Source organism: Corythoichthys intestinalis, chromosome 1 (genome assembly GCF_030265065.1).
Source record: "Corythoichthys intestinalis isolate RoL2023-P3 chromosome 1, ASM3026506v1, whole genome shotgun sequence".
NCBI lineage: Eukaryota > Metazoa > Chordata > Actinopteri > Syngnathiformes > Syngnathidae > Corythoichthys > Corythoichthys intestinalis.
In genome coordinates, this window is record NC_080395.1 from 67,870,923 (window position 1) to 67,897,257 (window position 26,335).

Below are 26,335 nucleotides of genomic sequence, written 5' to 3' on the forward strand. Positions count from 1 at the left end.
AAACAGAAATGACAAAATAGTTGTAATGTGTTGTTTTTTTTCTTTTATCCCATACAATAGTTGTAGGTTGTTTTAATTACCTGACATTTTTTGGCCAACACTTCCGCCTTCATCAGAGGTAATTAAAACAACCGACAACTAACATCTGGAATAAAAGAAAAAGAAAAAAAAAAAAACTAATCTATAAGTGTAGAGAAAATGAACTCAATACAACCAGTTCTGATGTGGTAAATTTTAATTTTTTGTTTTATAATTTTTTATTAATGTTGAGAGAATACCAGATATTTTCTTTAGTCAACAATCTCCACGGAAAAGGTAAATCCGTCTTCCAGATGGTTGAAACAACTTGAATGGCTCCAAGACATTGTCGTCCGAGCTCATCCTCTTCCATCGGCAGGATGCTTGGGAACTCCTACTGCATTGATCCCCCCCCCCCCCCCCCCCCCTAACCTTGTCTGAGGCTTTTGTGCTGTCTTGCACAATAATTTTACCAAAACTGTTCTTTGGAAAACAGAAAGAAAATAGCTATTTGAATGTTACATAAGTAAAATAAAAATGATGCTTTGTTAATTTTATTCTTGATCTTAAACTAGGTATATAAACAATCTTACCACTTTTTTTCCTGCCATATCTTCTTGCAGTGGGCAACCACTAACTTGAAGGAGCTGTGGTTGCACCTCTTTTTAAAAAATAAATAAGTCCATTAAGGGGGAATGTTCAAAAGTGCTTCAGAGAAATGCACACTACAAAGTCTTTAAAAGCTGACCTCAGCAATTATATCCAAATTTCACTTCTTCAACTGATAGACTGGTGGCACTTCACCCTGGAGTGATGCTGTTGCCTTATCGGTCCAATGGGCAAACTCTTTCATGTGGCTCACATAAGTTGAAAAAACACAAAAATAAGTACTCCACAATTTCCAACAAAAAATTAAGGTGCTGTGCACCAGCTTTCCTATGAATGTTATATCAACAGTTTCAAAGACTTAACATGAACCCAAGTTTGAAATTGTTCGCTAGCAATATACACCACCACTTCCTCAGAGTTGGCATATCAGTCTAACAAAAATTAAAAACAAGGGTAAATAAAGAATAGCGACAAGGATATTTTGTAGCCCAATTTGAATGATTCGGTGAACTTCAATTTGCAATGGTTAAACTCAAAGAGAGCATCCAGAACAGTGCAAAGAGCATACTACAAATAGATAAATGAATACAAATATCACAGAGGACAAAATTGGACAGTTAAACTCACCTACCATCAACAGGAAGATGCCACAGTCCTTCCCCTATGGCTGTCCCGGAAAACCCTAACGTAAGAATTTAACCGAGTCACTTCTTTCAAGTTTTTAATTCAATGAATATAAACACTTTTACAAATACCTCTATTTCACTTCCAACCTTCCAGCACTTTCCATGTCCCCCTGTTGATTGACTGTCAATGTTTTCTGCAATTGAAAATATAGGTTTATATTAAATACAGTAGTTAAACAATTACAAACGTGTTTCCATGCATAAGAACACCAACCAGTCAGGTTTAAATGATTCATGCAAACAAAACAAGGGCGTAGGTTTGCATAGGGACGGTAGGGACATAACACGACCAACTTTTCAGGATGCTAAAGTTGTCCCCACCAACTTTTGAGCAACCTTATTTGCATTATATTCGTCCCTACCAATGTTGAGACCGAGCCAACGCCCTTGAAACAAAACATTCACAATTTTAGAGTGGCATTTTAAAATTTTGCTTCAAATGATTGGATGAATCATCTGGAGTACAATTCTGCTTTAATTGAAGGGGCAACATAAAAAGATCGACTGGAACATTCCTTCAAAACCAAACAAGGCTATTCTGGATCATTATGGAAACGCCATGCCAATATTAATGGATTCTGAATTTCGTTAGAGATAACAATAGTTCTCTGATCTCATGATTGGATCTGTTTTTCTTCCCACAAATAATTGGAATTTGGATCATTTAATTTGTTATGATTTGACTGTTCTTTGAAAATGAACCAAAGCTCCAAGTTGTAGTTGTTACTGCTCAGCCTTACAGGCAAATGCATGTGTGGGTCACATCCTGTAGGCTTTCACCATGTTGCAACAACATAGGTGTCAGCCACAAATATGCTCCTTCCCTGAAAAATACATAATCTATACACACGACATATGTTATATATATACAAACGTACGCACACACCTACATGAGCCCATACAAGCATTCTGTAGGGTACATAGTTAAAATAATACCCTACACACGCCAAAAAATACTTTTTTATACCTTTGAATGAGCTACTTGTTAGACAAGTTGTAAATATGCATTTCATATCTGCAAAAAAAACAAAAAGTTACATTTTACTTAATTGTACAAGTGACATTATGTTCTTTAGAGAAACTAAATCCTCAAAATTCACAGTTGATTCCATTTCATTTTTCAAGCCAACGGTCCAAAAGTCAGCACGTGTCAATCAAACTTTCTTTGTTTAGACAATCAACACCATTTCTGGCCTCTTAATATTCAAGATTTACATAAGCTGATGAGAATGTTGATTGGTTAAAAAAAAACAAAGAATAAATAATCAATTATGTCCAATTGTTAACTAATATAAGGAATAATAAGCCTATCCAGATTTCCACTGAGCACAACATTTGTCTCAGACATAAAAACAGACCAGCCGTTCCTGGGCAGGATGAGTTTGAACCGTCCATGAAGCTCGGCATGGTCTTATGTTGTCACCATTGGTCCTGTCTGCACAGTGGGTTTCACAGTGTTTGATGTCTATCCAAAAAAAGTTCAGCACAGTCCAAAATTTTACTACTTATGCTACTTACTTCCACTTGGATCTGTGTGACATCTCTGTATCTGTATGGGAAGACTACCATTTGGGAGTCGTGATTTAGTTTCTTCCCAATGGGGTGGTGATCTTGGAGCTAGTAAAAAAATAAATATTTGGATCATGTGACAAGATTCAAACTACAAAGGACCAGACAAAACAAATGAAGGCAAAACAACAATGCCATACAACAACAAAAGCAGCGAGCTGCGAATTGCAGGCATGTACATAATGAAAAATAAGAGTGCAATATGATGAAAACTACACTGTTCATTGTGAAAAAAAAAAGGTAAAAAGCATAAGCAGCATTAGCCAGTTCGCTGCTTAATTCATCAGTACGTATTACACAGTATAAGTAGAGCAAAGTCACATGCAGTTAGTAAAGGAAGACATTATTTAAATTACATTAAGAATACTACATATAAGTACAGTCTTATTTTCAGAATAAACACTTCATATTTTCCCCGCAAGTGTTGTTTAGCTATTTAACATTTTTAAACATGCATACGCTTTCAAAAACTTTTTTCAGTGCGGCCACTTACTGTGTTTTCTTCGCGAGAGGTAAAATAACGTAACTTGTTTTCGTCGCAAGGGTTGACGACATTTCCGGTCTGAGGAGACTGAGAGCTGCGGTATTGCGTCATTTCCTGTCTGCGGGATGGGTACTGAGAAGAGCGGCACAGGGTACTGTGAGAGGCCGGCTGCAGCCAGACTCCTCTCAAAAAATCCAGCCCCACCCAACCCGGGCCCGCGGGTATCAAAGCCCGACCTGGCCCGATCAATTAACTTCATTTGCAGGCCCGAGCCAGAAACCCCCCCGAAATTTTATGTTTTATTTGTAGGCCAGAACTCGATCACTCAGACCTTGGCAGAGCACTGCTTGGAAAAATAAATTAAAGCCTGTCTTTTGTAAAGAATTTTCCCAGTTAAATAAGACCGTATTAGTATATGCATATTCAATAAACATTTGTATCTTATTAATTAGTGTGTTTGTTGTATGAGCTGGATAGTTCATGTTTCATTTCCTTGGCAACTAAATGCAGCAACCCATTTTGACATTTATTTTAATTTCCTCGAGTTGGCAGGAAAAAAACGAAGAAAGCGTTTTTTAAATGTTTAAATAGTCTACATATTTTTATAATCATTATTAATGCATTTACGCAATAAAATAGTGCTGGAAAAGTTTATTAAATATATTTCTGTGTGGGATATTGTGCTCACATGGACACGCCTCTCTGGCAAGGAGAGGCTCTGTGCGGCTCCTGTTCGCAATTCCCATTCAGCGCCTTCTCTGTTTCATCCAAATTATTTATTTCATAACATGTAGTATTCCTTAGTTTAACATCATACATCGTTTTAGTTTACATATATAAATTAGGGTTGTCAAAATTATTGCGTTAACGGGCTGTAATTAATTTTTTAACACCATTACCATTAATTAATCACATTAAAATATTTGACGCAATTAACGCACATGCCCCGCTCAAACAGATTAAAATGACAGCACAGGGTCATGTGTACTTGTTACTTGTGTTTTTTTTTGGAGTTTTGTCGCCCTCTGCTGGCGCTTGGGTGCGACTGATTTTATGACCATGAGAATTGTGTAATTATGGACATCAACAATGGCGACCTACTATTTTATTTTTTGATAGAAAATTTTACAAATTTTATTAAAACGAAAACATAAAGAGGGGTTTTAATATAAGATTTCTATAACTTGTACTAACATTTATCTTTTAAGAACTACAAGTCTTTCTATCCATGGATCGCTTTAACAGAATGTTAATGCCATCTTGTTGATTTATTGTTATGATAAACAAATACAGTACTTATGTACAGTATGTTGAATGTATATATCCGTCTTGTGTCTTATCTTTCCATTCCAACAATACCGGTAATTTACAGAAAAACTATGGCATATTTTATTGATTTTTATGAATTGCGATTAATTACGATTAATTTTTAAGCTGTGATTAACTCAATTAAAAATTTTAATCGTTTGACCCTAATATAAATATATATTTATTACAAAAAAAGTTAGCGCGAGGGAAGCCCAGCCCGACCCGAACGCAATAATTGACATTTTAGGCCCGACCCTGCCTGAAATTCGGGTTGGGTCAGGACACGTAGTCCATACACTACATTGATGAATTAAAAACCGCCGTGAATAAATGGAAGTTAAGCAGGCCAAATCAATACATACCAGTGTCTATAGGTAATGCTGCAAATAATGTTAATTCAGTACATGACACAGATGGACTTGGACCACAAATAGGATATTTTGCTCATGGGGTTAACCTTGCTGCTAAGAGAGCTGTAGCAATCAACAGTGTGCGCCGCCTCATTTTACCAACAGTAAAGATTGTTCTCAGCAATTTTATCCAAAATGTCTTCACATCAATAAGAAGTACATACTGTAAATAGTATGCACTAAAATGCAAGTTTATATGATTGCATTGTTATTTTTACTTGTTAGCAAAATAAAAAAATGAATAATAAATAACACTTGTATTTTTTTGTTTGAGAGCATTAAATGTATTGAATCAAATCAAAAATCTTGTCCCTCGTATTGAAAATCGTACCAAAGCGTGACTTAACTGTATCGTTGCATCCCTAGTTTCCTTGCCTGGTATACCAGTCTGGCGACCGTCCGGCGGATCAAATTCCGAGGGCGGAGCAAGCCACGGCAAACAGACAGCGGAGTAGACCTATCAGCGATGGGCAGACATGACGTTGTTAAAGTGACAAGTAATTAGCATGAGCGGAGAATGGAAAAGTTTATTCAGCATGGCTAGCGCGAGCCATGTTGACTGTTGTCAATGACTTGTTTCGGTGTGTTTTTGGTCATTTAAAACTGGTTTTACCGCAGATTGGAACATATTCTCGGCTCTCCCGTTCGCCATCTGTGTTGTTGTAGAGACAACTTTTGGCGCGCAAGAGTGACGTTACTCGTTAAGAACACGTCACGCAAATAAAAGAATCTGATTGGACGGTTGATTTTGTACCTTGCTCGAGAGGGCGTTAATGGGCTGGGTCCAGACTATTTCTGACAGTGTTTGAAAAATACAGGGAGAATAGTCTGGCTGTGCCAGGCAACTAGTTTCCACCACTGATTTCAAAATGTCAGGGTTTGACCCATGAACCATATGGATTGTACTTTTTAAGTGGCTAGCTCTATCCAGTGTTAAAGCTGGGAAATGCAAAACAATGTAGGCTGAACTCGAGCTTTTTGAAAGGGCTATTTTCAGATATTTATATAATTTGCTGCAGTCCAATAAAATACCAGGCTGCAGCTGGCTGGGGGGCTCTAGTTTGGACACCCCTGTAGTCGACAACAGTAGGACATCAGACAAAGGAGTCATTGTAGATCAAGGGCTACATGAGTAAATACTGATTCTTAGCTGTTTTAGAATAATTATTTAAAGTTTTTGGGGGGGGGCGGGGATGTGGAGTACTAGGCAGGCAAACAGCATTGATGCCACTTCTTTCATTTCAGATGTAATGAATAATGATGATGATTTCAGGGTGTATTCTGCCTCCTGCGTATAGTTAACTGGGTGGCATTGATGATGGATGAATTAAGATGATTAGTATTTCAAACACATTTACTTATTAAATGTTATGCTATGAATTGCAGTGCAGTGACCATATGTTAAAGCCTACAAGTATGGCAAAAAGGTGTTAAAAATAAATCATAACCATGCCAAAACAAACAAGTAAGATCTTTGCTATCTGTTAAAACCTTTGCTTTCATCCATATGCACAGGTTTCCTTCCTTAGGAGTCAGGACTATATAGAAACAATGTTCATTCACGTTCTAACAGACAGTCGGAAAGTGTAGCGCTCAAATACTGACTGCAGGGTCTATTGTATTTGTTCCACTTTCACATTTATCTTGCAAAAAGTCTTCTCTCATACAGGGCTACATAAAATACAGTACCTCTACACTTTTGACTCATATGTTTTAAGAAAAAAAAGTTTGAATTTTAAAGGAATTTTAGCTCAACTGACTACCTAGAACAGATTCTACCTTATACGCTTTCACTTTTTCTATTAATGATGACCTATGTTTCAAGATTTTTTTATGTCTTGTTCCTCAGAAATCAAGACAACTACCAACTAATGCGCAAATTGGGTCGAGGAAAATACAGTGAAGTTTTTGAGGCCATTAATGTGAACAGCAGTGAAAAAGTTGTTGTGAAAATCCTCAAGGTAAGTTTTAATGGTCTTTATTTTCCTGAGCCCATTTGTCTCTTTTTGTTGTTTACACTATGTCTCTACAGTGTATCTTTTGCTAGTTGGTTTCCAACAAATAACGTGCTTACTATTTTAACTTCTCTAGTCAAGGTTAAGAACAGTGTTGGTAATCTTACTTTAAAAAAAGTAATTAGTTACAGTTGCAAAGTACTTATTTCAAAAGTAATTGAGTTAGTAACTCCGTTACATGATTGTAAGAGTAATTAGTTACTCCGCAAAGTAACTGACCTTACTTTTCATGTTCTACACTATTACATTATACATCCTGTAACATCTTTCACATCAAAAATGTTTATATGAACTGACTGAAATTTAAAAACACTATATACAGTGTATTAGAACATTGGGTATGTATTTGGATCAAATATACTGTATTTCAGTCTGTTAAGAAAACACAAATGTGAACTGACCATTAACCAGTTCTAATTAATCTCTGAAACTGTATGTTAGGCCTACTGCACAATAAGCAAAACACTATCCTTAAATATTCCCTAAAGTAACAATATAAAATATTGAGAATAATAATTTAAGGGCCCTGCGATTGGCTGGCAACCAGTTCAGGGTGTCCCCTGCCTACTGCCTGTAGTTTGCTGGGATAGGCTCCAGCACCTCCGCGACCCTCGTGAGGAAAAGCGGCATGGAAAATGAATGAATGAATGAATGAATAATTTAAGTTTGGAAACCCTACATTTGAAATTCTCTTACCATTGTCACTGTCTTGTTGTGTTTGCCAGAGCGTGCAGTGAAGCAGGGCATATACAACCCCTAGGAAAAAGTATGGAATCACCAGTCTCGGACGAGCACTCACTCAGACATTTTATCATGTAGAACAAACTCCGATAAAAAGCTTGAAAAAATAATGAATAAGTTCAAAAGTGCAACTCTTTAGCATTCAAAAACAGTAAAAGAAATATATAAAAACATTGTGGTGGTCAGTAAATGTAAATTTTATAGAGCAAGTGCAGGGAAATAATTGAAATCACTCCATTCAAAGGAAAACAAATATGGAATTATGAGAAACAAACAAAGAAATAACAATCAAAACACATCTCTTGTATTTAGTAGCACCACCTCTGGCTTTTATGACAGCTTGCAGTGTCTGAGGCATGGACTTGATCAGTATTCATCATCAATTTGGTGCCAACTCTCTTTGATTGCAGTTGCACATCATCCTTGCAGGTCAGAGCCTTGCTGTGGACCATTTTTTTCAATTTCCAAAACAGGTTATCAATAGGGTTTAGATCTGGGCTATTTGCAGGCCATGACATTGACTGAATGAGTCTTTCTCCAAGGAATGCTGTAATTGTTTTAGCTCTGTGACATGATGCATTGTCATCTTGAAAAAGGACAAACATATTTTCAGTTCAAGGGATAAGAAAGCAGTGTAAACTTTCAATGTAAACTTGTGCATTTGGGCGCCTTAAGGTGGAAAAGCGCTATACAAGTATAACACCATTTACCATTTACCATTTATTGAAGATTTAACCACAGCCATGTCCCAAGTGCCTTTGCCTGACATGCAGCCCCATATCATCAAGGACTGAGGGGAACTTTGATGTCTTCTTCAGGCAGTCATCTTTGTAAATCTCACTGGAACAGTACCAAACAAAACTTCCAGCATCATCACCTTGTCCATTGCAGATTCTTGACTCTTGACACCTCTTTCAATGCAGATTCTTGACTCTAGACAAGGCAATTTTTTGTTCTTTGTATTTACGTGTAGATGCCAAATGACATTTCGTTCTATCGGTTTCTGAACGCTGTGCAACGCAAATAAAACGGATTCCAATATAAGGCCTGTCATGTGTCCATTTAAACACTTGATGGCAGTAGCCACTTAGTCAAGCCTCAAGCATTCACCATTTTGATGAACCAGTATGTTTGAATTTGAAATGCCTAGGTGGCTACCTTTACATGGGCAAAATTTCCTTAATCTGATCAGTTTTCGGATTACAGTTATGATTGGATGCAGTTTTTATGGACACTAAAATTATAGATCCGATTAGGATTTGCATATTCATGCATCACACTTTTAGGAACAAAATATTTTGACATACGCAGAATTACCAAATATACTAGTGTTGTAAGTACTGCCTCGGGAACGGGCAGTTTCTCTATGCGCGGAAGTCTAGTGTGGTGCGCATGCACGGGGGTTAATGTGTGTGTGTTTGTGTGTGGCAACATTGTAGGCAGTCAGTTGTGTTTGTGTTGGCACTTCGCAGCAATAAAGCCACTAGTCAACTGTGAGTTTGTGCGGTCTGTGTTTTCTGCTGATCATGCCAAGGACCACAGTGAAGGAAGGTAACATTGGAAATAGTAGTAGTTGTAGAAGAAGCCGTACAGACTTCTGTGTCAACAAAACATCACTCCGTCCATTTTTACAATTTTCTAGCTGTTGTGTGTATCAATGAGCAAACTCTACAATTAGCCTAAGATGACGTCACAACCACGCCTCCGCGCCATGTTGTCCGTCTACTCGTCGGATTTTAGCATTACCGCTACGTAAATTCCTCCTATTATGGCGTGTTTTTCTGCTCGTTAACATTAATAATCAAAATGGTGAAGGCGTGTGTGGCGGTTGGTTGCAATAACAGAGAAGATAGACGGAGAGACTTGAAGTTCTACCGTATTCCGAGAGACCCGGAGAGGAGAGCGAGATGGACTGCTGCAATTCGACGAGAAAACTGGGCTCCAAACGATTACCACAGACTATGTAGTAGTCATTTTATATCTGGTAAGATGCATTTAATATATATTTAGACGGTTTTGGGCTGACAACCACAATTAAGATAATTGCGAGGCTAATCGCCGACAGCATACAGTTTCAAATTCAAGATGCTTATTTCTTCCACCATCATTACATTTTGAATAATATTTAGCTGGTACCAAGTGAAAGAAGCTGGCCTCGTCTACGGATAATCAGTTAAACAGGTGTGTCCAAACCTTTTGCAAAGGGGGCCAGATTTGGTGTGGTAAAAATGCGGGGGGGATACCTTGGCTGATTTACGTAGAACAATATATTTAAACAAATTTTAGCAAGCCCTTCTGTGTGTCACATTTGCTTTATTTTATTTTTTTTATTCATAATTTCAACAGTCTCGTCTTTGTGGCGTTCTCTTTCAACACTCTGGCTCTTGCGAAATACTGCTGCTGTGAAATTAAACTAGCTTCAAGTTGCTATAATTTCTCGCTGCGTATCTTCCCTGTAATGTCGTACATGTCAGCGTGTCTTGTTCGATAATATTATCGCGTCACATCGAACTCTTTGAAAACAGCGACGGTCTCTTTGCAAATGAGGCAGACACAGTTGTTGCGTGTTATATTGAAGAAATAGTCCAATATCCACCTATCCTTGAAGCGTCGGCCATCGCAGTCAACTTTTTTTTTTTTTTTTTGGATTGGCGCCATTTTAGAAATCACACAGGGTAATGTTGCTTAGAGTGCTGCTCTTAATGTTTTTCAAAGTTTCGTGAGAATAGGCCGAGTTTCTGTGGAAAAGATAGATGTAGATATCAGGGTAGCAGATGTCAGGCAGAGAGGGCGAAGACAGCGGGTCGAAAAATATCGATTTAGGCATCAAATATGGATCTGGCGAATGGATAGACTGAAGCTTTTCCACATAACGCCTTTTATGCAACGCATCCAATGAGTTTACAGCGTCTGAAAGCACTGGGGCTTCCATGAATTGATCTATAAACTGAACAACTAATTGAAACCATTGAGAATAGGGCTAAACAGAGACGGACAATATGGCGGCCGGATACAGCGACACGTCATTCTGTGACGTCGGTGAGTAGGGTCTATAAGAGGGTAATCTGTAGGTGTGAGCGCAGCGTTAACTGTTATACTGCCTTTTCTCAATCAGAACAACATTTTAATTGTTGTTTTATGTTAGATCACGTGATCGGAAATCGGGACATTTTTCAGAGAATCGGAATCGGGTGAAAAGGATCGGGTTTTTAATGATCGGTACTCTGTATCGGCAGATTCTCAAAATCGGAGGACTCGGGCTTGGGTGCAAAAATATGCGATTGGGACATCCATAGTTGATTTTCAGGCATACACCAGTTGCAAGACATTAGAAGAGCACTCTTGACAAGAAATGGCAAAAAAATTATTGAGTCTGTTGTTACAGAGCTGTCTCAGACAGTCAATTAATAATTCTTTTGAACTCAGCCTGTCAAGTGGAAGAAGATCAAACGGGAAATTAAGATTCTTGAAAATCTACAAGGAGGGACCAACATCATCCGGCTAGTTGACACAGTTAAAGACCAAGTGGTGAGTTTGATGTCTGCATTCTTTGCTGTATGGGGACTCGCTAGCTCTAGTATTTATTGCATTGCAAGCTTGTAATCATGCGTTCGTTCATGTAATGTGCATCGTATGTGTTCATGTACGGACTACTTACCCTGTTCTCACTTACAGTATGTACAAAAAGTCTACACACCCCTGTTCAAGTATCAGATTTTGTGATATTAAATGGGAGCAAGATAAATCATGTCAAAACTTTCCCACCATATATTTGACCTCTAACCTGTCACATATTTTTAGTTGCAAGAGTATGTTATCCCTTGTCCATTTTTACTTTCCTGCTCAAAGTTATTTTATCAATTAAACAGGATATTGTTCGGTTTTTTTTTTTCGATTTATTGTTTTTTTTTCTTTTTTCTTTTTTTTTTTCATAATCACAAAACCCCTAGCATTCGAACAGTTGGATTTTTATATCTACGTTAAGACTTACTGTTGTTCTGTCTCCAGTCCAGAACACCAGCACTTGTCTTTGAGAGCATCAATAATACGGATTTTAAGGTACTTAATCTTTGCCCACTAGCAGGGGCGGACTGTGGGGGGAGAGTGGCCCGGGAGTCATTGAAAGACCGGCCCATGTCATGGACGGTGTTGGAAGCCATCCAGCTGTCACCACAATTACCTGTACCTGTCCCTAGATGAAAAAACAGCACTTTATTGTTTTGGACAATAATCATACAGTAAACAATAATCCAAGCCCTTAATTAGATTAATTAATTAGAGTAAAATATTTCCAACTGTGTAATGATTAATAATACAATACAATAAACTATAAAATGAATACACAATTAGAGAACAGTAACCTGATCAAAATACACATGTAGGACTTTTTCTAAAATTTTCTAAATATTGGTACAGTAAAAATACATAGTTTCGACTGAGTATGGGAGCAGTCAGAGAGATCCACTACTAATGCTCACCAACCTCAAATTTGTGGATTTACAGTACCACAAAAATGAGAACTGTAACTAGATGAAAGTTCACATGTAGGACTTTTGATCAAAATTTTCAAAATATTTGTACAGTAAAAATCTATAGTTTTGAGTCAATTTTGAAATTATGACAATGGTGGTGTTATATATTTTAGAGTGTTGAAATTGTTTTTAAGACTGGGGAACAACGTGAGCACACGGAAGTCAACTACCTTGTCGCTCCGTCAGAGTGCATTTACCGTAATGCTTAGATTACGCCGGTGTGCTAATTTTAGGGTCCAGTCATGTTTGACCACGGGAAACCCGAACCTCCGCTGGCTTGACCTCGGTCACCAATTCCTACCTATTTTTCACCCTGTACTTATTTTTCCCGTGTACGTGTAAAATATGTAGGGTTGCAGTTCGCGCATGTATAGTGTCACCTAAACCTACTTATTGTACGACCTTTCTTATTTCTCCCGAATCCAGCCCACCAGGGAAATCCCAGGTATCCCCGTATGCCAGTCCGCCCTTTTTGCGTTGTAATGATAAATCTTTGCTCTCTATGATTTCATGACTGTAATTTGTATCGCTTACTTCATGTTCCACAGGCACTTTACAAGAAACTGACAGACTATGATATCCGTTACTACATGTATGAGCTTCTCAAGGTAAGACCATCTTGTAGTCCCAAAAACACATTGACCAAACAAAAAAAATATCAGCTAATCAAAGAATGCAGCTAGAAGTACATTATCTTTCAAATAATGAAGCTTCTGCTGTTTGTCCGTTTTCTAAAAAAGTATGAGATTTACATTGAATAAAGTGTTTTTGCGTGCTGACAAACGGTATGTTTCTTTTAAAATGACTGAAAATGCTGTTTTTTTTTTTGTTTTGTTTTTTTGTTTTTTGTTTTTTTGTATACATCTTGTAACGGCTCTCAAACTATTTGAGTGGAACAGAAAATGGCCACGAATCGACTGATGTATTTCGCCAGACTTTATTTCCTCCTTTTGCTGTGCGAGCAACACCGTGAAAAACTAAAAGAGCATACAAAAAATATCAATAAACATACATAAAATAAAATACAACATCCATTACAATAAAATACAATCATACCGTGTGCGCCTTCTGTCCAAACATAAGAGAGCTGTTAAATTTCTTCGTGAGTCTGTATTCTCTCGTTAGCGTCCTCCATCTTTTCTTTTCTTTCTGTCCGTGAGTTCGCGCTCTTTCTCTCTTCTCGCGGTACACGCAAAACAACGCGTGAACTTTATGTATTCACATTAACATATTTCACCATAAGATGGCAGTATTGCGACACAGGTAGAAAACAAAAACAATGTGGATGCAAAACACTCAATAAATTCCAACTCCTTGTATTGCGACAGCTACACTGCCACCAAAATTACAACAGGTTTTATATTCACACAATATACAACATTGTAATTTTCCTAACAAAACATTAGAAACGTACCTTTTTTTTTTTTTTTTTTTTTTTTTGAACTCAATCATTTTGTACTAATACTACTAATTTTTGAACCGATCGCTCTAGGTAGGACAACTGTTTTATACGTTCACCTTTGATTCCTGAATCCCTTTGTCCCACTTGAACCTTGACATTTCGCACTAGACCATCATCATCTTTGTTGGCTTCAACCACCTTTGCTAGCTTCCATTCATTCCTAGGAAGGTTCTCTTCCTTAATTAGCACTACATCTCCGACTTTTACATTTCTTTTGGATGTATGCCACTGTTGTCTTAAGCTTATACTGGTTAAGTACTCTTTGCGCCATCTATGCCAAAATTGTTCAGACAAATACTGAATTTTTCGCCATCTCTTTCGAGCATACAAATCTTCTCTGATAAAATTGCCTGGAGGTGGAAGTGGCATAGACTCTTTCATTGTGAGTAAGTGATTAGGCGTCAAAGGTTCTGCACTCTTTGGATCATTGATAGTGTTCGTGGTGAGTGGTCGATTGTTTACAATTGACATAGCCTCATAAAAGAAAGTTCTCAGTGAGGTGTCATCAAGTCTTCCTGTGACTTGTGCCAAGACTGAACTCAAAACATTTCTAACAGTCCTGATTTGGCGTTCCCAAACACCACCTCGGTGACTTGCTTCAGGAACATTCATTTGAAAGTCACATTGGTTTTTAGCTAAATATGTAGCAATTCTGTCTTTGTCAAGTTCTGAGAGACCCTTTTCAAACTCATTACGAGCTCCGACAAAATTTGTACCTTGATCTGATCTGATCTTTCTGACTGCCCCTCTGATCGCTATAAAACATCTCAAACCATTTATAAACGAATCAGTAGAGAGATCTTCTAACATCTCGATGTGAATGGCTCTCGAGCTTAGACACGTAAACAAGAGTCCATAACGTTTGCATTCTTTTCTGCCTTGTTTTGTGAAAAAAGGACCAAAACAATCTAGTCCTGTGTAAGTGAAGGGGGGTGAGGGATCTACTCTATCAGTTGGCAAGTCAGCCATTCGTTGTTCCTCTGTTGACCCTCGCACCCTTTTGCAAATGACACAGTTTTTTATGTAATTGGCCACTACTTTACTGGCACTTGAGATCCAATAGCCATTGCTTCGAAGTGCGTTCAGTGTTTGGCCACGACCTTGGTGTTGTGTTTTCTTGTGGCAATGATCAAGAATCAGTTTTGTGACAATTCCATCTTTAGGAAGAATCACAGGATGTCTCAGTTCAAATGATGCTGAGGATTTTCTCAACCTTCCTCCGACTCTAAGCAGGTCATTATCAACGAAAGGATCAAGTTGGTGCAATTTGTGACTTTTGGGCAATTTGTTGGACTTTTGACTCAACTGCTCCAACTCCTTTTCAAATGCATGTTTCTGTGCTGCACGAATCAGTGCTAGAGAAGCTGCTTGCCTCTCCTCAACACTAATAAGCTCTGATTTGTCTTTTTTAACAAGTGTCTTTATTCTTGCGACAACATTGACTGCCATGTTCCAATCTGAAATTCTGGAGAATCTCTCAAGAAAACGATCTGTCTCAAGAACACTAGTTTTAAGGACTTTCACTTCAGGATCCCCAATTAAAAGTGATGGAGAATGTGGTTTTGTGACAAGTTGTCTTTCCCACAGAAATCTAGGTCCAGTTAACCAACTTGAGTCAATGATCTCTGCCACCTTGAGACCCCTAGAAGCGTGATCTGCTGGATTTTGATCAGTTTCTATGTGGAACCATTGTTTTGGATCTGTCAAGTCTCTGATCTTTTGTACTCTGTTTGCGACAAAAATATGAAAGCGTCTTGCTTCGTTCTTAATGTACCCGAGCACCACTTGAGAATCAGTCCAGAAAAATTCTTCATCAATCTTTAGCTCGAGCTCTTCTCTAAGAAAGTTGCTTACTCCTGCAGAAACAGCAGCCGCAGTGAGCTCAAGACGCGGTATAGTGACTACTCTCGTTGGGGCTACTCTGGCTTTTGCCATGACGAGAGCACAGTGTACTTTATTTTCTCCTATGATCCTTATGTATGAGCACTGTCCATAGCCACTGCTGCTTGCATCCGAGAAATGATGCATCTCGATTCTTTGCAATGAGCCAATGTTATCAGGAATGAAGCATCTTTGTATTTGAATTTTGGGCAAATTTTTCAGATCATCTAGCCATGTTTTCCATTGAGTCTCCAAAGCGAGGGGAATTGGGTCATCCCATCCTATGCCACGCTTGCACATTTCCTGAAGAATTTGTTTTCCTGTCAGAATATATGGAGAGAGAAATCCTAGTGGATCATAAACACTTGCAACTGTTGCCAGGATTCCTCTGCGAGTGGCTGGCTTTTCCTTGAAAGCGACATTGAACGTGAGCGAGTCTGCTTCTACGTCCCATTTGACTCCGAGCACACTTTGCATTGGAATGTCGGAATAGTTCAGACTGACATCTTTGCTGTTGTTAGCATGTTCTGACTCTGGGAGTACCTCTAAGACTTCTCTTTTGTTGCAAACAAATTTGTGCAAACGCAATTTTCCTTTTGCGCAAACTTCTCGTGCTTGACAGACTAACTGTTTTGCTGTTTGGATTGTATCAACACTGATCAGCCCATCATCCACGTAAAAGTTTTTGAGAATGAAATTTGCTGCCAAGGGATATTCATTTTCAAATTGATGAGCAAGATACTTGATGCCGTAGTTTGCACATCCTGGCGAAGATGCTGCTCCAAAAATATGAACACGCATGCGATATTCTTTGGGCTCTGCACTAGTGTTCCCATCCTGCCACCAAAGGAACCTTAAGAAGTCTCTGTCTTCTGGAGAAACATGAAAGCGATGGAACATTTTCTCTACATCACATGTGATGGCAACTTGATGTTCTCTAAATCTGCAGAGTACTCCTATAAGTGCATTAATTAAGTCAGGGCCTGTGAGAAGATGGTCATTTAAAGACGTATTCTGACATTTAGCAGAGCAGTCGAAGACGACTCTTATCTTCTCTGGCTTTCGGGGGTGATATACCCCATGGTGAGGTATATACCATGTGACACCATCTGCAGGTATGTCTACTGCTTCTTCTGCATCACCATCTTCAAAGACACCTTTCATGAATCTTGTATAGTCTTCTTTGTATTTAGCATTTCTTCCCATTTTTGCTTTCAAATGATTCAGTCGCTTTATTGCAAGCTGTTTGTTATTTGGAAGCTGTGGACGTTCTCTGAAAGGTAATGGCATTTCCAAATGACCTTCCTCATTGACGTTTATTTTTCCATTCAGGATCTGCAAAAACTGAATGTCCTCTTGTGATATAGTTCCTTCTTTAGGATTTGTGTCCAGAAAATCTTTCTCCAATGCTCTAATCACAGAGGAGGGAGTGATGAACGGCAGTTCTTTAACAGAAATACGATGGCACGCTCCGGTCACCTCCACTGAACTTGTCCAAGGCTTAATGGATCCTGCTATACTCCAACCTAAGTCTGTTTTAATGGCATAAGGATCATAATCATTGCCTGGGATCACTTTTCTTGGTTTAAGAGCTCTTGCACAATCGTATCCAATTAGAAGTGCTGCAGGACAATCTAACAATTCTGGCATTTCTTTTGAGATATTCTGAAGATGTGCCCACAGTTTTGTTGTTTCACGAGTCGGAATACTGTTTTGTTCAAGGGGAATGTAATCTCGAGTATATGTGGTTGGTAAGTCAATGTATTCTTGTGAAAAGTAACCTCTTACTTTCAGCCCATCCACTCTTTGACTCTGTACAACTGATCCCCTATCTGTCATTGTTGTCAATTTCAGCTTAACTGGCTCTGTAACTGCTTGGATTTTTTCACAAATATCTTGGACAATGAAGGTATTGCTACTTTGTGTATCTAGCAGTGCATAAACCAAGATCTCGTGTCCATTATTACTTGCGCCAGATAACCATACGGGAACAATCATTGACGTACGGTCAATATTGTCAATTTTTACATTATTTGACACTGCAGAAACATTTTCTTCTTCTGGTGGCCTTTCAGGTTTGTCCACTTGTTGACGATCTTCATGAAGTGGAGTAGGATGATTTTTTCGACAAATATTACAGGAAGCCTTTTGACGACAATTTTTGGCAATGTGACCAACTCTTAGGCAACTAAAGCACATATTATTCTCAATGACGAACCTTTTCCTTTCCGCAAGAGACATTTCAGCAAATTTTTCACACTTGTAGATAAAGTGGCTTTGCTTACAGCAGATGCATTCAAATTTTCGTTTGTTTAGTCCAGTAGAAGGGATAACACTGGGTTCTTCGTTACGCTGAGCTGTGCTTGTAGTCTTCGTACTTTTGACCGCTTTTGTCGTAGTAGTTAGAACACTTGCCTTTATACGCTTCTGTTCTTTGTCTGGTTTGTCGAATGTTCGCAATGCAAACAGGGACGAAACGGGATTGCATGCTATGCGTGCTTCTTCAGCCACAAACTCAGCAAATTCTACAAAACTTGGATATTCTTTTTTTTCATCTAGTCTTTTTGTTACATATCTATTCCAACGTGTTGTTGCCCAGTCTGGTAGCTTGAGAAGTATTTTTTGATTTTCCTCACAATCATCTAATACCTTAAGGCCTTGTACATGGGGCATAGCATTTTTACATGAAATGAGGAAATCACTAAACTCTCGCAATTTGAGAGACTCTTTTGACCCAATTTTTGGCCAACTGCTCAATTTTCCTCTGAAGGCTCTCTGGACAACAAAAGGATGGCCATAACGTTTATTCAAGGCATCCCAAGCTTGATGGTAGGCTTCTTCATCGCTTCGGTAAAATGTCCCCTCTAGCACAGTAAGTGCTTCTCCACTTAGGTATTTTTTCAAATAGAACAGTCTGTGTGCTGGATTAATACAGCTAGTTTCTATGAGAGCTTTAAAGCAGGTGTTCCATTCGATGAACTTCAACGGATCTCCACTGAATATGAATGGCTCTGGGGCTGGTAGTCTAGTCATAGTAAGCGATTCTTTTAACGCTTGAACTAGCGCTACTTCACTGTTCCTTAGCACCGTATTGCTATCATGAATTTGTGGGACCGACACATTTTGGGAAATCGGTGTAATTTTTACATCAGGTAAGGTTGCTAGCGCTGGATCATGAAGAACTTGTGGGCGCGGGACAATGTTCTGTTGTATTGAAGGCTGACTAGAAGTGACTTTTATTTCACTAGCATTTATTTCAGCATTCATCTTTGATTCCTCTTCAACATATGCATTGTATTCTGCCTCTATTGCCTCAAGATCTCTTCGGTTTTCCAACATTTTCAACCTTTCCTGCTGAGCTAGTATCTCCTGCCTTTGCACGGAGATTTCCCTTTCTCTTATTATTTCTGCTCGTTTTGAAGCTAAACGTGCTGCTGCTTCGGCTTTTTTGGCAGACAATTGACTTTCATGCTCACTAGAACTTTTGTACCGACTTTCAAGTCTTGACACTGTTGAGCCGAATATTGACTTTGCATCTTCTCTTTGCAATAGCTGGGCTAGTGACTCTTTTGTAGCTTGTGCATCAAATTCTTTGTCAACATCTGCATAACGCCTTTTTAGAAGCATTATTATTTCTGTGGAGACTGAGCTACAACTGTCCATTTTTCTCCTTATGTCTTGAGATGGTGTGATCAGTGTTCGTAAAGCAAAATACTTTTGTCCTACATCTGACTCACATTTTGCAACCCTTTGAATCATATCACTTAACTCAAACTTAGAGCATGCCACCTTCAGTTTGGATCTTGTTAATTGAACCTCGGCTTTAAATTGCAAATAGGTTGACATAAAATGTCTTTCTTTACTTGTTATGTCATCTTTTTTCCATTCTAACATTTTGTCAGTTAGATGTTTTTCTCTCTCTGAACGCCTAACTCCTGTTTCAACTTCAAATGCAGGTAGCATTGGATGTTGACCAAAATTTTGTATTTCAAGGTCTGCATGGATTTCACTTAAACGTATTTCAATCTCTGACCTGGTTTCCATGAGAAGCTTGTGCTTATTGAAGACTTGTGTTGATGAGATGAATTGTAATCCGCTATATTTCCATTGGTAAAGATGCTGAAAGTTGGAAATCCAGCTGCTGTCGATCCATGAAAATGAAGATGTCGATGCAGGCTTCGATCTCACGTAGCACCGTCACGCCGAAGTCGCGTTAATCCCTCGCCGCTCGATCGCCCTCCTTCGTCGGCTGCAATCCCTCTCTCACCGGTAGCGACAGGCCTCCTCCGTCGGGAAGTCGCGGGATGTATGCTTCATCAACGGCGCATGAGCCACCGTCTTCTTCACCAAAGGGACCAGTTTCTCCACTATGGCCAGCGGGACCGCTTCGCCACAACGGTCGCGTCTTCTTGGCCACAACGGTCTTCACTTGGCTGCGACGTTTTACACTGGGCCACGTTCCTCACTTGGCCAACACGTATTTTTCACTTGGCCACGATGGACAAGTCTTTTATTTGGCCCTAACAGGACACGTTTTTCACTGTAACGGCTCTCAAACTATTTGAGTGGAACAGAAAATGGCCACGAATCGACTGATGTATTTCGCCAGACTTTATTTCCTCCTTTTGCTGTGCGAGCAACACCGTGAAAAACTAAAAGAGCATACAAAAAATATCAATAAACATACATAAAATAAAATACAACATCCATTACAATAAAATACAATCATACCGTGTGCGCCTTCTGTCCAAACATAAGAGAGCTGTTAAATTTCTTCGTGAGTCTGTATTCTCTCGTTAGCGTCCTCCATCTTTTCTTTTCTTTCTGTCCGTGAGTTCGCGCTCTTTCTCTCTTCTCGCGGTACACGCAAAACAACGCGTGAACTTTATGTATTCACATTAACATATTTCACCATAAGATGGCAGTATTGCGACACAGGTAGAAAACAAAAACAATGTGGATGCAAAACACTCAATAAATTCCAACTCCTTGTATTGCGACAGCTACACATCTTTTTATTTGAACTTTTTGATGGAAGAACATAATCCAACAATTCACAGCCAGAACAAAAGTTTGTTGTAAAACTTGTTCCCTTTTTCATGGTCCATTTGGTATGTGAGATAAAAAATGAATAAAATAATAATTGTAATTAGATAGTTTTTGCAAAAATTCATGAAAAAACAGAATTGTGCTTGGAAAAAAAAATACAAAAAAAAAAACGTACATATATTGAAAAACAGAAACGGAAAAAACAAAACATCAACATTATTATTATTTTTTTTACCTGTCCGGCTGTTTGACATCGAGAATGGAAGTCTAAGGCTACGTTCATACTACAGGTCTTAATGCACGAATCCAATTTTTTCGTGTTTTTCCGACTCGAGTGAGGCATTAATTTGACGGTCTGAACGTGACAAGTCGCATAGAACGGGACCATTTCAAATCCGATCTGGGTCACTTTCGTATGTGGTCTAAATCCGATCTGGGCCACATTTTTCCAGACTGTCGCGGCGGTCTGTACTGTCCAGTCCCGCAAATCGGATTTCATGCAGCAATTACGTCATCAAATAGCGAGAGAGTCGTTACCGTAGCGATGCACCTGTGCGTTATTAGCGCCTAGCTTGCAGTGAACACGGCTTTCGGGGAAGGGCTGGGCTTCACAACAGTCATAAAAAATAAAAATGGGTTGAGGATAAGCCTGAGAATGCTCAGTTTTCTCTGTTACAAGTGAGCAATATTTCAACATTGCTTACACGGCCGAGAGAGAGTCGGGGCAAACTGCCCATATGTGTGTGACGTGCACGGACAGTGCGTGCATGCTATCGATCCATATAAACTTTGAATATAAACCTAAACGGGGATTATTTATGTCTGTTATTTGTGTCCTCCTTTTGAAAAGCAAAACATGATATCCCTGGAATGACGGATGACGTGTGTCATTTGTTTTGATGCTTCTGCGCATGCGGGTCTTCTTGTTTAGCGCGGGTCGGACTGCGAATTCGTGCGCATGCGTAATACTTGAACGGTCTCAATGGATAAAAGCAGTTTGAACGGGCACGCCAAAAAAACGGATATGACAAAAAATCGGGTTCGTGCATTAAGACCTGTAGTATGAACGTAGCCTAAGTGTCCAGTAGGGAATGGGACGTACTACGTCATTGTTTGGACCCGCCTCCATGCTGGCAATATAATTCACTTCCGGGCCGGCAGAGTCAATGCGGATTGTAACGTGTGATAGTGCTAAGCTAACTCTTTCGGTGTTTTAGAAAGAAAATATGGGTGCTTTATTGTTGCATTACCGGGTGCAACAGCGTCTCCTACGACAAAAAAAGGGGTGAGGAAAAATGGACTCACTTTTCACCGTTTTCCTGCATGGAGGACCAAATATCAGATCACGAAGGTACGACGGATGGCTGGATTGCAGCGGTTCGTCGGAAAAGCATTTCTTATGATCATATTTCTGCTGGAATGAGAGTGTGTTCCTGTCATCTCTACTCTTGTAAGTTGAACGATTTATCCACTTTTGGTTTCAATACGTTTTTGTTTTTTTGCACCGTTGTGTAAATCTGCCTCGGTAGCAATGCTCGCCTACTACGACTCCCCTACCTGTTGTGTTCCTAGGTAAACCTGCTGACAACACATCCCGATTGGTCACCATCTCTCTTCTTGGATCATTTGACAAAGAAAATTTGTTCAATGGAGTGGTTCCATTTGTCCTGTGTCGGACTCAAACAAGCCCCTGCAGCAGACGCCATCTGGGTCTGCCCTTCTCGTCGATGAACTGCGGGCTTTTAACTTGTGAAAATGCAAGAACTTTAATGCACATATTTATTCTGCCTGGCTATTTAACTATGGCCAGTGACGTTTTTTTTTTTTTTTTTTTTTTTTTAACCACTTTGACAAAGACACCTTTCATTGTAATGTTGAATTTATATATTCTATTATTATTTTTAAATTATAATATTCTTATTTGCACTTATGTAGACTTCAGACTGTCAATTCAAATAGTGTTGGAAAAGTTGCAATACCTAAAATAGAAATGCAAGAACTGTAAAGTACATATTTATACACCTTTATTTACCTAAGGCCACTGGATGTTTTTTAACTGCTTTGAAAAATACAGGTTTTGTTGTGATCTTGTATTTATATAGTATATAGCTTTTTATAATGTATTATGTATTATAATATTTGCTGCCCCCTGCCAGAGTGTGGGCCATTTTGTACTAAAATGATTTTAAACTGTCAGTTCAAATACTGTGTTGGAGACTAGTACTTGCAATACTTAAAATGGAAATGCAAGAACTTTAAAGCACATATTTATCCTGTCTGGCAATTTACCCAAGGCCAGTAAATAGTGTTTTAAACTGCTTTGACAAAGACACGTTTATTGTGATCTTGTATTTGTGTATTACTTATATAATATTTGCTGCCACCGTCAGAGGGTGGGCCTTGTTTGCACTAATTTAAAGATTTTAAACTGTCAATTCAAATATCGTATTGGAGAAATTGCATTACTTGAAATAAATCTATTGCAACTTATCAGTCCCAGTTCTTGTCTACAACACTGTCCAAAAATTGTCAATGCATATTCCAAATAGAATAACAAAATTAAGTCACCTGACTTTGTAATTATTACACCTGTTTATTATGAAGACCTGAAGTAAACAACAAGCAGTTACAGTTTGTCAAGAAGTTGTTCAAGTCATGTTTTGGTATTCATATTTTATTGACTTTTCATAACACTTGGGATCGTGTTTGTAAGAGCAGAGCAAACTGAAGTTTCAGCGTGCACTCTTCGCCTTTCCAACCTCTCAACGCTCCGATGTGGTGCGCTTGACCTCAGAATAACCCAAGAAGAGATATGGTGACCAATCGGGATGTGTTGTCAGCATTTCATATGCAGGTTTTCCTAGTAACACAACAGGTAGGTGATGAGGAGGAGTAGGTTAGCATTGCTACCGAGGCAGATTTACACAACAGTAAAGAAAAAAACCAAAACAAAAAACGTATTGAAACCAAAACGGATAAATCGTTCAACTTACAAGAGTAGAGATGAGGGGAATACACTCTCATTCCAGCAGAAATATGATCATAAGAAATGCTTTTCCGACGAACCGCTGCAATCCAGCCATCCGTCGTACCTTCGTGATCTGATATTTGGTCCTCCATGCAGGAAAACGGTGAAAAGTGAGTCCATTTTTCCTAACCCCTTTTTTTGTCGTAGGAGACGCTGTTGCACCCGGTAACGCAACAATAAGCACCCATATTTTCTTTCTAAAACACCGAAAGAGTTAGCTTAGCACTACCACACGTTACAATCCGCATTGACTCTGCCGGCCCGGAAGTGAATTATATTGCCAGCATGGAGGCGGGTCCAAACAATGACGTAGTACGTCCCATTCCCTGTTGGTCTGAACAGTTTTAATGTTTCCCATCGAGAGTATGACATACTCCCATTTTGATCATTCAACATACCTCGTTTATTATGACAAAGCAGCGAATATGTATGGGGCGCCGTTTGTAAAGCAGCACATGCTGAAAATGACAACAACATTTTCTCACATTTAGCGCCACACAGTGTTTAAAATGTGGTGTGAAATTTTTAGTCACTTTTTTTTTTTTGCACATTTAAAACATTATTTAGCAACTTAAATATTTTTTTTAAATAAGAAGTATTGGACCTGAATGATTAAATCTAGAACTAAATATTTCATATAAATCTTAAATTTATATCGTATATCCTAAATGTTAAATCTGAAACGGTTGGAACTAAATATTTAGCTTAATATGCAAATTCATATGACTGGAGACCGGAAGTAACTTGGCGGGGGGGCAGCACAGCCCATCCCTCCTCCCGCAGCCCAGCAAAGGAGCCATCGTCACCCCCCCAGGATCCAGGTGGTCCCCTGGGCCACCCACGCTCCCTTCGACCGGCCTTTTGGGATGGGAAGAGGGGACGCACCATCTACCCCTCGCCCACCCCCAACGAGCCGCAGCCCCCCAACCGGCAGAGCATGCCACAGGACCCCCAGCGGCCCACCAAGCCCAGGGCAGGGTCCCCCGCCGGAGCAGGCGACATCCAGCCGATACACCGGCGTCCAGCAAGCAACCCGCGACGGAGCGCAGGGCAGACACCCAGGCAGAGAAGGGAGGGGAAGGCGGAGGCAGGAGAATGCCGAGGGGCCGCCGCGGGGCGACGCGAGAACGGAGCCCTGACCTCCTCCCACTCCCGCGGCCGGCAGCCCAGGCAGAGGGGAGACCACGCCCCAGGAGCCACGCCATAGAGAAAAAGTGTGGGACCCACCTACCACCCTATTACTGTGGCTGCCAGGTTCCCGGCTGGCAGCCATTACCCAGCACCGTGACGGGATTGTGTGGGGAGGGTAGTGCAATGTATGCATTAAAATAGGAGAGCTCGGCTTAGGGTAGTGGGACCGCTGCATGGAATTTCTACCCAGCCACCTGTCCCACTGCCATTTGCCGGAGCTTTTCCGTGGAGTGTGGTGCGTTAAAAAAAGGTGCAGGAATGGCGGGGCCTGCCGAGAGGAGGTAACCGTGAGGCACCCCGCCCCCAACAGGTCCCATCCATCCCACAACCTTGGTGTGTGATGCATTAAAAACGGGGGAGCCGGGCCGGGACTGTATGGCCCCGTCTAGACTCTCCGGAGGAATGAATGAGTATCTAGGTGCCAGGGTGAAAGATATTTACTGTGTAAAGTGAGGAGTGCGTGAATTAAGAGGCAGGCTCCCGCAGGCGTGGCCCTGTCCATCAGAACCACCGGCCGCAGGGCGGGAGAAGCGCCAGGGCCCTGAACAACCCCCGCCCCAGACCACCCCTGACGCACCCGCAACCGGCCACCCCTCCCCCCGCCGCCCGAGCACCCACCCCGCACCCCAAACAGGCGCTACGCCAAACGCCGGAGACCAGGGGACGTCCACCCCACCGGCAAGTCACAGCAAGCCCCACCCAAGGCCCCGTGGGCCCCAAGAGGCCCCGCCGACGACCCCGCCGGCAGGATGGCAACATCAACATTAAAGAAGAACAGAAATAATGATAAACAAAATTCAATGAAGTGCTTTTTCAAATTATAGATACAGTATTGCTTTTTAGTAACTGCGATCTTCAATAATACAGCACATTTGCAAGAGATGTGATTGTGTTGTCTTGTGATGCCTTTTTTGAAGAAATTTCAACATCATTAATATATCTTATAACTGTGTGTGTCCAAGGCTCTGGACTACTCTCACAGTATGGGCATCATGCATAGAGATGTAAAGCCCCACAATGTGATGATCGACCACCAGCTGAGAAAGGTACTGTTGTGTGTTTACTGTTAACTGCTTGTTGTCATTATAGTGAATTATATTATCATTTTGTTGTTATTTGTTCAGCGTAATCACGATGGTCAACAATGCATATTTTTAGTTTTTATTTGTATTTTTTCTCCCTGGTCAGTTATGCATTACTAGATTCAACACTTGGAAGAAAATATTTTAGGAATATGATAACTTGATTTTTATAACTGGTAATTAAAGCACCATGGTTCATTCTATGAAGAAAGATGAAGCAAAAGTCACTGCTCTGAACACTGCGGTCTCTCCTTTGTTGCAAAGGTTACA

General features: G+C 39.9%; 2 protein-coding genes and 2 long non-coding RNA genes across 8 annotated transcripts in view; 2 read left to right on the top strand and 2 right to left on the bottom strand.

Moving 5' to 3' along the window:
• LOC130916636 (casein kinase II subunit alpha'-like) overlaps positions 1 to 26,335 on the top strand; it is a 79,298-nt gene that overhangs the window by 28,673 nt on the left and 24,290 nt on the right. For 3 of the 4 annotated variants that reach the window (XM_057837517.1, XM_057837523.1, XM_057837512.1), the window contains exons 3-7: positions 6,934 to 7,045; positions 11,267 to 11,368; positions 11,849 to 11,899; positions 12,921 to 12,980; positions 25,946 to 26,029. In XM_057837517.1, the coding sequence (XP_057693500.1) occupies positions 6,934 to 7,045; positions 11,267 to 11,368; positions 11,849 to 11,899; positions 12,921 to 12,980; positions 25,946 to 26,029 (409 nt within the window). The remainder of the gene's footprint in view (positions 1 to 6,933; positions 7,046 to 11,266; positions 11,369 to 11,848; positions 11,900 to 12,920; positions 12,981 to 25,945; positions 26,030 to 26,335) is intronic. The other variant, XM_057837529.1, reaches the window with a different exon arrangement.
• On the bottom strand, positions 445 to 3,162 carry LOC130916659 (uncharacterized). Its single transcript, XR_009063322.1, has 5 exons — positions 2,832 to 3,162; positions 1,383 to 1,447; positions 767 to 1,309; positions 612 to 679; positions 445 to 501 (listed from the first exon to the last, which is right to left on the bottom strand). It is a non-coding gene; the product is annotated as an uncharacterized LOC130916659 (long non-coding RNA).
• Positions 13,240 to 20,735, bottom strand: LOC130916612 (uncharacterized). 2 transcript variants are annotated; one of them, XR_009063315.1, is made up of 3 exons: positions 20,447 to 20,735; positions 13,429 to 20,367; positions 13,240 to 13,349 (listed from the first exon to the last, which is right to left on the bottom strand). XR_009063315.1 is itself a non-coding variant. In XM_057837472.1 (2 exons), the coding sequence occupies exon 2, from the start codon at positions 19,757 to 19,759 to the stop codon at positions 13,817 to 13,819; it is 5,943 nt and encodes a 1,980-aa protein (XP_057693455.1). In that variant the 5' UTR covers positions 19,760 to 20,367; positions 20,447 to 20,735; the 3' UTR covers positions 13,271 to 13,816. The 2 variants fall into 2 exon arrangements, 1 of the variants encoding a protein (XP_057693455.1); XM_057837472.1 differs by having other exon boundaries at positions 13,271 to 20,367.
• LOC130916665 (uncharacterized) lies at positions 16,939 to 22,619 on the top strand. Its single transcript, XR_009063323.1, has 2 exons — positions 16,939 to 22,214; positions 22,337 to 22,619. It is a non-coding gene; the product is annotated as an uncharacterized LOC130916665 (long non-coding RNA).

Excerpts from the sequence above, each read along its gene's own strand:
- LOC130916612 (XM_057837472.1), bottom strand. The coding sequence starts at position 19,759 with ATGGAAACCAGGTCAGAGATTGAAATACGTTTAAGTGAAATCCATGCA.